This window comes from Gopherus flavomarginatus, chromosome 3, assembly GCF_025201925.1.
Source record: "Gopherus flavomarginatus isolate rGopFla2 chromosome 3, rGopFla2.mat.asm, whole genome shotgun sequence".
In the NCBI taxonomy this organism is placed as follows: Eukaryota; Metazoa; Chordata; order Testudines; family Testudinidae; genus Gopherus; species Gopherus flavomarginatus.
Window position 1 is genome coordinate 172,457,467 of NC_066619.1, and position 12,340 is coordinate 172,469,806.

The 12,340-nt window shown below is 42.6% G+C and overlaps 1 protein-coding gene across 7 annotated transcripts in view; it reads left to right on the forward strand.

Moving 5' to 3' along the window:
* Positions 1 to 1,541: 1,541 nt before the first annotated feature.
* Positions 1,542 to 12,340, forward strand: part of LEF1 (lymphoid enhancer binding factor 1) — a 97,794-nt gene continuing 86,995 nt past the window's right edge. For 4 of the 7 annotated variants that reach the window (XM_050944520.1, XM_050944524.1, XM_050944525.1 and 1 more), the window contains exons 1-4: positions 1,542 to 2,067; positions 2,637 to 2,887; positions 5,141 to 5,204; positions 6,662 to 6,795. In XM_050944520.1, coding sequence (XP_050800477.1) covers positions 2,675 to 2,887; positions 5,141 to 5,204; positions 6,662 to 6,795 — 411 coding nt within the window. In that variant the 5' untranslated portion in view covers positions 1,542 to 2,067; positions 2,637 to 2,674. The remainder of the gene's footprint in view (positions 2,068 to 2,636; positions 2,888 to 5,140; positions 5,205 to 6,661; positions 6,796 to 12,340) is intronic. The other 3 variants (XM_050944521.1, XM_050944522.1, XM_050944523.1) reach the window with 1 other exon arrangement.

Below are 12,340 nucleotides of genomic sequence, written 5' to 3' on the forward strand. Positions count from 1 at the left end.
TGTTTGTTTAATTACGGAGACATTGTACACTTCATCTTCTTTTGGGGTCTGTATTTTGAATGTCTTGCTTTCTAATGTACTTAGTGCACTTGTTTAATAACGTGACAAACATATCCCCATTCCTCTTTTCCTATTTTCTTACCAGGGTTTGTTGGTTTTATATTCCAGCTGGATTTTAATTACAGTTTGCACGGGAAATGATGTAAAGAAAACATTTAACGTTTGGAATTTCATCCTAACTTTCATGATTATGTCACAGAGAGCCAGGTTTGCCTTCTAGGTGTCTCTTATAAAACGTAAAATTATAATATGTTTAAAACGGATTGAAGATATCTTTACGTTTCTATTTCACCGTGTTCTTGAGCTTGTATGTTTATCAATTTTACAACGTCTATACAAAACATGAGTTGTAGTCTTCCAAAGCCAAAGTAAGTTCAGCTGGTTCTGCACAACAAATTTCACTACACCACATAGATAGACTAATCAGAGTAAATGCATATTAGAGACATTTCCAAATACCCTGAACGCTGGTTGTTTTATACAGATACTCTGGATGCTGTTTAAAACATAGGGGCTAACAATACAAACCCTAAATGAATGGATAGGGAGGAGAGTTGATTGTCTTTTGCTATTCCTATTTTTTTTTATTACAGAGTTTATTTTGATGACTTGAAACATGAAACTCGGATGCCTGTTTATCTCATTGTCCGTTCAAGGACTACTAGCCAGGTACTTCTCTCAGTCAGTTGCTGGCTTGCTACGTTTAACGATGATCTAATAACTCTGCCCTTCATCTGAAATTACTGCAAACATTTTAAAAAAATACGTAGTGCCCCTTTCCCTCTGCGAACCATTTAATGAGTGTGCAGTCCCTGTGCCTCCAAAAAGGGGGAGTCTTAAAGCATCCTAAAACATCCTGGTTCGAGATTTGTCTGGGGATGTTTAGATAACTATTCTTCGCCCTCCTCGGGGTGTATGTGTTTGGGGTGAATTATAAACCTCCACCCCTAGAGTAGTAATTCCCTTTGCGGCTCTGCATTATAAAAAATAATCAACGTTACCGCAAGATGCTGAGAACTTGCAAAATCCTCACTGGCTAAATGCAGACGGCCGGAGGTTTGCACCATGCAGGAGTTCTGCACTTTACAAAAGAAAGAGATTTTTTCCTCTTTTTTCCCCCTGCCTCCTCCCCCCAAGTCGCTTACTTTCTACCCTCTCCCCCCCTTTCTGCCCTGGAACTGAACGAATCGATCGCTTTACCGATTCCTCGTTACTAGCTTATGACAGTCGAGGCGACTTCTTTGTATGTAACGAGAAGGCTGCAGCAGCTCTCTCCGCTGCTTGGCCGCTGGCTAAGCCGGGCTGCTGAGCGGATCCGTTTCCCGGCTCTCTCCAGAGTGTCTATCAATGCGCTGTCAATCAGAGCGGCGGCTTCTCTTTCATCTTCTCCCTTCCCGCCCCCGCCCGGTCCACAGAGAGAAGGCGGGGGCGGGGGGCGGAGGGGATGTTAAAGTTACATTACAGACACTGGCTCCCACTTCGCTCCGGCGAGCGCGCTCGGTCCGTCCCTCTGCACTTTCTGCCCCGAAAGACAGAGCGAGAGACGCCCAGGCCACGAGACCGCGTCCTCCAGGCTCCACGCAGCGTCTCGCCACCTTCCCCTCGGCCAGCCCGGGAGAGGAGGGAGAAGGTGCCCTGGGAGCGCGCGCGTGGATTGCTGGTGGCGCCCCTCAAGCCTGGCAGCAGCTGCACCTGGAGAGGCGAAGGGGGCCGCAGCTGCTGGGCGTCTCTCCTCCATGGGGTGCTCCATCCCCGGCCTGCAGCAGGCGGCTCGCGGAGACTGGGCTGGCACCCTTTAGGGGTTGTGAATGCAGAGGAGCCTTGGGCCGCTGGGACTCCTCGGACGAGAACTTTTCCCTTCTCGCGCCGCCTGCGCGCCTGAGGGGGAGGGTCGCTTTTCCTCGGGGGGCTCAAGCAGCCCGGGCGAGCCGGGCACGGCGAAGGGGAGCGAGAGAGCGGCGCTCCGAGGGCAGCTCAGGCGAGAGAGGACAAAAGCAAAGAGTCTCGGTGGGTTTGGCTTTGCGCGTGCGGTGGCTAGTGAGAGCTAGCGGGGGAAGCGCTCTCTGGGCCTCCCTCATCTTCCCCAGCTCCCCGACAGGCAGGCGGGGACCCCCACTGAACTCTGGAGGCGAACTCCGTAGCGCCCGCTCCCCCCAGGAAAGGAGAGCCTGAGTGTCTGCTGGGGCGGCAGCCGAGGAACGCCCCAGCTCTGCCAGGCACCGGGCTCGCCCCTCCGGCTGCGCTAGCTGGAGCTCGGCCGGCTGGTCTCCCCCCCGTAGCTGGAGGGGGAATGGGAGCAGCTCTTTTTAGAAGAGCCCCGGAGGAGATCAGAGCAGCTCCAGAAGGGCCCCAACTTCTCCAAACTCTTCGGTCCTCTTGCAGACACAGCGGAAAGCGGGGGAGGAGAAAAGTGCATGTACCCCCCCCGCCCGCGCACAGCAGCGGCAGACAGACCCTCCTTTCCCCCAGGTGGCTGTGCCTGCCTGCCCTCCGCTCTCCTGCGGGAAGGGGGAGGCTGAGACTAGTGAGGGCAAGCGGCTCGTAAAGACTTACTATTATTTATTCCTTTTTATTAGTATTCTTCCCCGGGCGGAGCAGGAATTAAAGCGCAATCATGCCTCAGCTGCCGGGAGCCGGAGGCGGCGGCGGGGGGGATCCGGAGCTGTGCGCCACCGATGAAATGATCCCTTTCAAAGACGAAGGCGATCCCCAGAAGGAGAAAATCTTCGCGGAGATCAGCCACCCGGAGGAAGAAGGAGACTTGGCCGACATCAAGTCCTCTCTCGTTAACGAGTCAGAGATCGCTCCCAACAGCAACGGGCATGAGGTAGGGGGGCCGGCGGGCGGGCAGCCAGCTGCGGTGCGGTTCGTGAGGCCAAGTGTTCAGAGACACCCTGATAAGGGATCGGGGGGGGGGAGGCTCTAAAGACTTCAGTCCTGGGCTTAGGCCAGGGAAGACCAACACGCCGCTTCACTCTGAAGCACCTTGATTCCCGCCTGGCCTCTCTGGCTCCACAGTTAAACACCACGAGGGTCCTGGATCGGGTTCACAGATCGGGATGAATTAAAGGCGATCCAGTCAAATGCAAGCAGCACTGTGCGCACCGCTCCTGGCACCTCTATTTTTAGTGAAGGCTTCAGAAAGGCAGGGAACGGCGGGAGTGCAAAGGAAAACAGGACGTCGTCAGCCGCCCAGTGAGACGCGGTTTTGACCAAAGCGCTTTGTAAACTAGTGCGCCAAGTTTCCCATGAATGGGAGGGCAGGCACCTGGAAGTGTGTAAAGGGATGGGGGGGGCAGGAGTGGAAGAGCGAACCGGGCAAATGTGGGCAGAGCCTGGGCAATAGCAGTACTTCATTCAGTGCCGGCGGCTCTTTGATCTGCCCCCAACTTCGGGTTCAGACCGTTGGGAGACCTGTGATGCTCGATTCAGCACGACCGCGTCGTTGCTCTCCCAGTCTGTCTTGTGTGCTCCAGCCTGTCTTGCGATAAAACCCCCTTTTTGGAGCCATGTGCTGTGTATTATCAAGCTTGTTCTTTGCTTAGGGGCTCCTTCGTCTCTAGCGCCTTGAGGGTACAGTAAGATACCGGAGAGAGTAAATAGAGACACGTGGGTGCTTGTGGGAGGGAACCAACTAGACCTTTTACCTTTTCTCTTAAAGGGGGGGTGGGGAAGAAAGTTGCAGATCATCTGTGAAACACAGAGAGGTTTGGGACAATTCATTGCATTGGGGAGTCAGATTTTTGTAGATGTTTCCCCCTTTCCCCCCCCCCCCATGGGAAGAAGGGGGAAACATCTGGTGCCTGAGATATGATGCATTCACTACATTAATTTTGGTGTTTAAGTTTTAGTGGTGGATTTGGATAACAATCCGAGATTGCTGGACAAGATTTGTGCAGACTCGGATTTGATTTTGATCACATCTGAAACATTTTGTTAACCAGTTTTTTTCTCCCTAATTGCTGCATTTCAATTGGCAGTGATCCTAAGAAACTAGAATGAGCAGCTAATGGACTGCACTGGTGGAGTTAATATAGTGGTACTTCTAGTAATTAATGAATGGGCATGGATTTTTTTTGGGGGGGGAGTAATAGAAGGTGAATGTGTAGTAACAATATTGATTGGGAGTTCATTTGCAATAAGCTAATCTAGTCAGAAATTTAGGGTTGCAATACTGAGAATCAGCATTAGTAGTTAACATTAGTACTTACCTTGCTTTGAGTCCGGAAGTCTTATTTTTGAGGGTAGATTAACACTGCCAGCTAACAAACAACCTTTCACCTGTAGTCAGAGTTGACATGCTGGTTCTTGGCTTCTACTGCAACTTCCACTCAGGGACTATCCAAAAGCTTAGCTGGTTTTTTCTCCGTTCCAGCCTGTCTTGTGATCAAGCCAAACTGCATATTGTAAAAATAGCCTTTTAAAAAATAAATAAAGGAATCTGCATTGTTGCTTGGACATATTTTAAGTGAGTGCTAAACACCTTTTTAGTGTGTATGCAAGAGGACCTTCTCTTTCCTTCATATGTCAGTTTCCATAGCCCAGAACAAGCAAGTTCATGTGAGTCACAGGATCCTATAATAGCATTAGGCCTAAAGTAGCCATGAAATTTCTTTGCTAAAATCAAAGGTCAGAGCATTAATCGTAAACTCTTTAAAGGATTTGCACAAACTGTTTTGGTAGCAATTCACTAACATGAAAACAACTTAAGAACAAGGATGGAATTTTTGAAAGCCCATATAGTGGGAGCACTCAATATTCATTCTTCTTTGGTACTAATTTAGGAATACTATTTTGGTTCCTAAAGCTTAAAGTATTCTTGAGAAATAAGCCCCTTTAGTAAATTAAGTGCACTACTTGTGTTAGAACTGCTTTGTAGAAGCACATGGTTATTAAATTTATAATAAAAATGACCATTCTGTGTTTCAGCACAATTCCTTTTTAGCACGAGTTAGGACAAATATACAATTTTTTCTCCTGACCTAGACACGTAATATTTTTTTTGAAAGATCGAGTGCTAAGCAAAAGTGAATAGATATGCATAAAATACCCGTTTTAATGGTGGATTCTTTGTGGCTAGGTTTCCAGGCAAGCCCAAGCTCAGGAATCCTATCATGACAAAGGCAGAGAACATTCTGAAGAAGGTGAGATGTGCTTATTCTTTACTCTACATTGTTACTTTATCTATGTCCCTCTCAGAGTGTGCACAGATGTAATTGCCTTTTAGTAAGCAATCAGTTTAACATGTATATACAATATGTGATCTGTATTTATTGAAAAAAATCAAAACATTTTCAAAATTGAGCAAAAATGAGATTTTTTGTTTGTTCATCTAACTTCAATAACTAAATGCTATTTCAGCTGTTTGCCAATTGAAGCAAGTAGGCCAAACAGATCTTTTTGCCAAAGAAATAACTATTTTTAGAATATCAGTAGTTCATACATAAAATCTTCACTCTTCCCTCATTCTGACAATCCTACTGAGTTATGTATATTAAGAAGTTGTACGCTCACTTTGCAACCCAAGTCTGTCACTTAAAAAAAACAAAAAAAGAAAAAAAGCCTTAAAATCAGGAACAACATTCACATGTTTTGATGTGCAAATTAGTGAACTATAATACTTCATTAAGGAAGATGAGTGAAACTGACAATGTACATGTTTAGTTTAGAAAGCTGGACAGTAATGTAGGATTATCTTCAGTATATTATTATAATGGGGTTAGTTGATAAGGAGGATGATCTCCATTAGAATTGAAATGAGAGTTCCACATAAAGTTTGGGGCTTCAGCTTTTTCTTCAGTCCTGGTCCTTGTTAATAACCTTTTCTTATTTAAATAAGATATTAAACAAATTAGAAGTGGAACCCTCTTAGGCCCCAATAAACAGTAGGGTATCCTTGTACACCAGCCTGTATTCCTATTCTCCTTAATCACTTTCAATTAGCATGACCAGAAAAATTGTTCATACATGCAGTATGTCACTTAGTGAAGGAAGTGGCTCTGTCTAACCATAATACTGCACTTTCTTGCAACCAGCTGTGTAACTGATGGGAGAAGTCCATATGCAGGACAATTCCAATAGATGCTACCAAAAATGAAAAAATTACTGCTTTATAAATTTTATCTCCATTTGGTATTTGTCTGTAGCATTGCTTGCTGTTCATGCAATGAAAATGCACCAACACAGCCTAGAAATGGTGTTTCTCTTATGGCTTGTAAAAATTATGGGGGCCAAAACCAAAGACCACCAAGTAGCTTTAGAATCTAATGTAGTGCATTACGTGTGTCTGTTCTTCCAGGCTCTTATGCAAATCATCCTAGTCCAATCTCTGTGTTTGAATAGACTGGCTATGCTGAAGTCTTCCCATATTTTAAGTGCAGTTCCTAACAAATGCCTGTTTAATAAGCCATTTATGGGAGTAACTGCTGTCAGAAATGCAATAAAAATAAAATGGAAGTCCCTAGCAATATGCACCCCTCCAGCACTCCCTCCCCAATATTTTTTTAAAAGATACTGTGTATTTCTTACTGTAAAATGCCTCTAATGTACCAGAAAAAACTTAGGGGGTGGTAATTTAGCTTCCGCTTATTTTCTTTCCCAGGAAAACATCCAGATGGTGGTTTATACAGCAAAGGCCCATCATACTCTGGTTATTCTGGGTATATCATGATGCCAAATATGAACAATGACCCTTACATGTCTAACGGATCTCTGTCTCCACCCATCCCTAGAACAGTGAGTTACCTGTTACACAAATAGTCTTTGGAGAGACAAATTGCTTTCTGTTCAGTGTATTACACTTTTGATATTATGTTAAATACAACTAAGATGAACAATGCATTGCCATTCTGCATGCTCCTTTCATTTGGTATATAAATTTCCTGACGATTTTGGTTGGGTTGGTGGAGGAAAAGCTGCAAATCTAATAACTGAAGTATCGAGTTTTGTGTCTGAATAAGGCTGAAAAAGATACTTTTTAATGTGACTTTGTGGAATAAATTGTGATGGAATGGTGTAAATGCTACCTTTTACAGTAAGAGGAAGGACAGCAATACTACTATACTGGCTTTAGTTTAGCCCTCCTGCTTAGGAGGGAAAACAGAGGATTGGGGGTAGGAGTACTGGAATTGCTAATCTGTACATGACATTCAAAAAGAGCTGACAAATGTTTTTCCTCATCTATTCGTTCTTAGCAGCCTGTGTTAGGAATAAATATCAGCTATGTGTGAAGTTGTTGGGTCTGTGAGATTGACTGTTACTAGGAAAAATAACCATAGTTGAAGATATAGCATGTGAAACAATTGTGGATGAACTGTGTAAGATGTAGCTGAGAGCAACTTTTGTGTTTGTGCTCTACCATGTGGTGGCCATTAGACCTGATTTACTGTCAAGATGAGTAGTATTCTCTGGTTGGTGTAGAAGTGTGCTTGATTAACATCTGTATACTAAATTCCCACTTGTTTTTGTAAATTTAATTCTAATTGAGGAAATCACATTAGGAGAATTGCCTTGGAAAACCAGAAGTTATTTGTGTCTCCTGCTGTAGAATCATAATTTCAGTGGAAAACAATTTCATACATTTTATTCATTGTATGCATTGCATTTTTTTCTAGTAACAAAGAGCTAGTAAGATGCAAAAGTGTTCAGTTGGCAACTTCTCTACTCTAACTTCATTTCTGTGTTTTTGGTAGGTTTTTTTGAAACTTGTTTGATCTGTATTGGTATTTTTAACAGCAAAACATTATACTTAAATATTGGAGACAGTCTCCACCAAATAAAGGTGCTTGAATTCAGAATGACACAATAGATTCTGGCATTCTGAAACCTGCTGCAAATGCTTGTCTTATATTATGGAACCTTATTTACATTTGAAAGAATAAAAACAAAGGTGTGTACAATATACTGCTTTTATAGTTTTGTGTCTTAAACGTCGTCTTATTCAAGACAGTTTTTTTTTTTTTAATTTCAGCTTGAAGGTCTATATATGTGTGCTTAATTTTGAAGCATTCAAACTACACCTCTATCTCAATATAACGCTGTCCTCAGGAGCCAAAAAATCTTACTGCGTTATAGGTGAAACCGTGTTATATTGAACTTGCTTTGATCCACCGGAGTGTGCAGTCCTGCCCCCCTGGAGCACTGCTTTACAGCGTTATATCTGAATTCGTGTTTATATCGGGTTGCATTATATCGAGGTAGCAGTGTATATCCCATGTGGTTTTCTATACTGGCTTCTGCTGAAAGGTATATGTAAAATAAAAATTCTTGACTGATTTTAAATTGCAGTTCTGACTTGCTAACAGAAAGGATGCAGTCAGTTGGAAGTCTTTAATGCTCAGACCTGTGTCTCCTTGAAGATCAGGGATTTAATAAGACCCTGTGCTACTTCCTCTACCTCCAAGAAACAATACATGAGTTTTTTGGAAGCAAAATAAATCTAACTTCTTAATGTTGCCCTATAAAAATGACTAGAGAATTTAAAATGTTTTTGTTCTTAAATGCATCACAGTGGGACATCAGTTATTTACCTGCACACTGTTAGTACACCTCTGCAGAAAGTAGAATAATAATTGATGTTTCAGACTAAATTGATCAGCTTCCTTCTATTGTAGAAACATTTGAGTTGATATTGTGGGGGATAGAAAGCAGAATCATTTAATTGTAATATCCCAGCCTGATGTCTAAGGGAGCATCTTAAAGCAACACCACAATTCCTGTGAAGTAGTGTTCTTGTAATATGCTAATGTTGACCATAAACTGAAATCTCCAGACTTAACCACAAGGCTACATACTTGAGTTAATCTTTTGTTTTGTTTGTTTAAATGAACTGTCATCTTTTGTTTTTATACTTGACAGCTGTCTTTTAGAGTGTGTGTGTGTGTGTGTGTGTGTGTGTGTGTGTGTGTGTGTGTGTGAGAGAGAGAGAGATCAAAATACTGCATCCAGATGATTATACTCGCTTACTTTGCTATTAACCACAACCTATGTGGTAACCAGTTATGCCTTCCCACCTCATCACTTCTGCTCTCTACCTTTGTTCGGCTTCTAACTGTCACCCATTCAGCTTCCCTCTGTTTCCTTGCAGATAGCAAGATTGAAAAACAGTTTAGATAAGTCCGTTTAAGAGACCCCAAACTCTCATCAGTGGTGTCAGTCTGACCATTTGTGTGTGAAGTAGCCTTGTGGTATACCTGAGATTCTTCATTTGCATAACAAAGCAACTACTTGTTTACTGCATCTGTTGCCTGGAGGTGTTAGACAGAATTTTAAATCACCTCAGGGTACTGGTAATTTTTCACACTATCTGAACAGTCTGACTTGCTTATGTTCAGATAATCCAGTAAATGCTCATTTAAACTGAATTGATATTAGCTGTGGTGGCCCTTTCTAATTAACACAGTTTTATTTCAGGATATTAGATACAAAAGTGTAAAACCAGCTCTTCCTTCAGAGGACAGGGATACAAGCTCGGGCCCTGATCCTGCCAATGCTGCATATGCTTAACCCTATGCATGTGAATAATTCCACTAATCTTAATGGAATTAGGTACATGCATAAAGCTGTGCACTGTTTATCAGCAGGGTTGGGTCATTCAACCATAGGTGTAATTTGACTTCTATATTTTGGTGGGGGGGCAGTCAGGCCAATGGGGCTGCTCCTGCCTGAGGCTTGCAGTTTGGGGTGGGCAAATTGTGTCCAGGCATTCAACTTTGAACTTTTTTCCTCTGGATCTTTATGTGCCACACGTACAGTCCTGTATGCAAGGGCCAGGAGAGTACCAGTGATATTTTGTAGCTAAGTTTTCAAGGAGTTAATGTCAAGATTAGTTTGATTTGGGAGAAGAAGATCCAATACTGTCACTAATCATGCTTAGAAAAAATGCTAGGTGGAAAAAACTGTCGTCAAGATTACTGAAAATTTCAGAACAATGGAAAAATGACTTAAAAGGCTGATGTTAAAACACTAAAATTTTCCTCCATGCATACTTGATTCTTTGCCTGGACTTTAATCAGAAACTAAACTCTATAATAAAGTGCAAGATGTGTACTAAACATTGAAAAAGGAAAATTAATGAGCTGATATTGACACTGTTCTTGACATAGAGATGAAAGGCAATTTTGTGTTCAATTCTACTAAGGTTAGGCTACTTTCTCCTCTTGTGTTTTTCTCCCACCTTGGTAACTGATCTTTCATTTACTTCTTGCAGAAAAACAAGCTACAAGCTCTTCTGTACCTCCAGCGCTGTAGAATAGAAGCCACTATAACAGTATACTCCTTATCAGATAGGTGGGTAGGCGAAAGAGCAAAGAAATACGTTTAGGTAGCTGCAGCAAAAGTGATGTGCACACACACAATAATATGAAAACCACAATAACACCTGGTGAATATGAGTCCCATGAGGTTGAGAGTTCTCTTAGTGGTTTCTCTTTGTTGGCACGCAGCGTGGGTGTTGAAGACAAGAAAAAGTAGGTAGCTGTTTGTTTTTTGCCCTTTGAGCAAGACTAGTTTCCGGTAGCGATCTTGGAGCAAAACCTTCATAAAAACCTTTTGTATTTTTTAAATTCCTCAATGAATTCCTACTGTCATAAACAGATAGTCAAGGGTTAATAGAACAGAAGTACTTCATGTCTCTTTTGCACGTAAAGGGTTAAGTTCAGTGAGCCTGGCTGTCACCTGACCAGAGGACCAATCAGGGGACAGGATACTTTCAAATCTTGAAAGAGGGAAGTTTTTTATGTGTGTGCTGTTAGATTTTGGTGGTTGTTCACTCTGGGGCTCAGAGCGACCAGACGTGCAACCAGGTTTCTCTCCAATCTCTCTGATACAGGCTCTTATAAGTTCAGAATAGTGAGTACTAGGTAGATAAAGCGAGTTAGGCTTATGTTTTCTTTATTTGCAAATGTGTATTTGGCTGGAAGGAGTTCAAATTTGTATTTGGCTGGAAGGATTTTAATTTGTACTTGTATACTTAGGCTGGGAGGGTATTCCCAGTGTCTATAGCTGAAAGACCCTATACCTATTCCATTTTAAATTTACAAAGATAATTTTTACTGTTTTCTTTCTTTAATTAAAAGCTTTTCTTGTTTAAGAACCTGATTGTTTGTTTTTTTTATTCTGGTGAGACCCCAGGGGACTGGGTCTGGATCCACCAGGGAATTGGTGGGGAGAAAGGAGGGAAGCGGAAGAGAGAGGTTATTTCCTGTCTGTGTTAGGATTACTTTCTTTCTCAGGGAGCGTCTGGGAGTGGGAGAGAGAAGGAGGGGGGAAGGTGGATTTTCCTCTCTGTTTTAAGATTCAAGGAGTTTGAATCACAGTGATCTTCCAGGGTAACCCAGGGAGGGGAAGCCTGGGAGAGGCAACGGTGAGGGAAAGGGTTTACTTTCCTTATGTTAAGATCCAGAGGGTCTGGGTCTTGAGGGTCCCCGGGCAAGGTTTTTGGGGGGGACCAGAGTGTACCAGGCACTGTAATTCCTGGTTGGCAGCGCTACAGGTTCTGAGCTGGTAATTGAGCTTAGAGGAATTCGTGCTGGGACCCCATCTTTTGGACGCTAAGGTTCAGAGTGGGGAATTATACCATGACACCTACTATGCTATTAAATGCATCTCTTTCCTAGGGATTAGGCTTTATATTGTATGGTATAGAATTCCTCCAACTCTATTTCTACCCTTCCTCCCCGCCCCGGCTAAGCATGTATGCACACACATGCGAGAATGTAAGAATTATTTTATTTTTATTTGTATTTTTATTTTAATTTATTATTTTACAAAATGTGTATGCACACACATGCGAGAACGTAAGAATTATTTTATTTTTATTTTAATTTATTATTTTACAAAACTGGTTTTTGATTAGCATCTGAAATTATTAATTAGGCCGAAGAATATTCTCAACATTTGCAAAAAGGCTTGGATATGGTCCACTATGGACAATGCATATGGAATTTGCTAGAAGTTCCACAGGAAGAAGTTCTAATGTGGGAAGTAGTTAAAATGGTGTTCAAAATTTCCAATTGCATTTGGAGCCCTGATCATGCTAGGTTTTGTACAGATGCCCAAGACAGTTTCTGCTTTGAGGAGCTTACACCTCAAGATGAGTGAAACAGAGTTGAGAGAAGACTTAAGACAAAAATTGATTATATAGACTAACAGTTTTGGTCATTGGGAGCTTCAAGAACAGGGTTGGGCACTTGATTATAGAGTGTTTGTAGGAGCCTGAAAACAGTATGAGATTTTGGGGTGGGGGTTTGGTGCCTCTATATCCAGAGCAGAAGATAGCTCA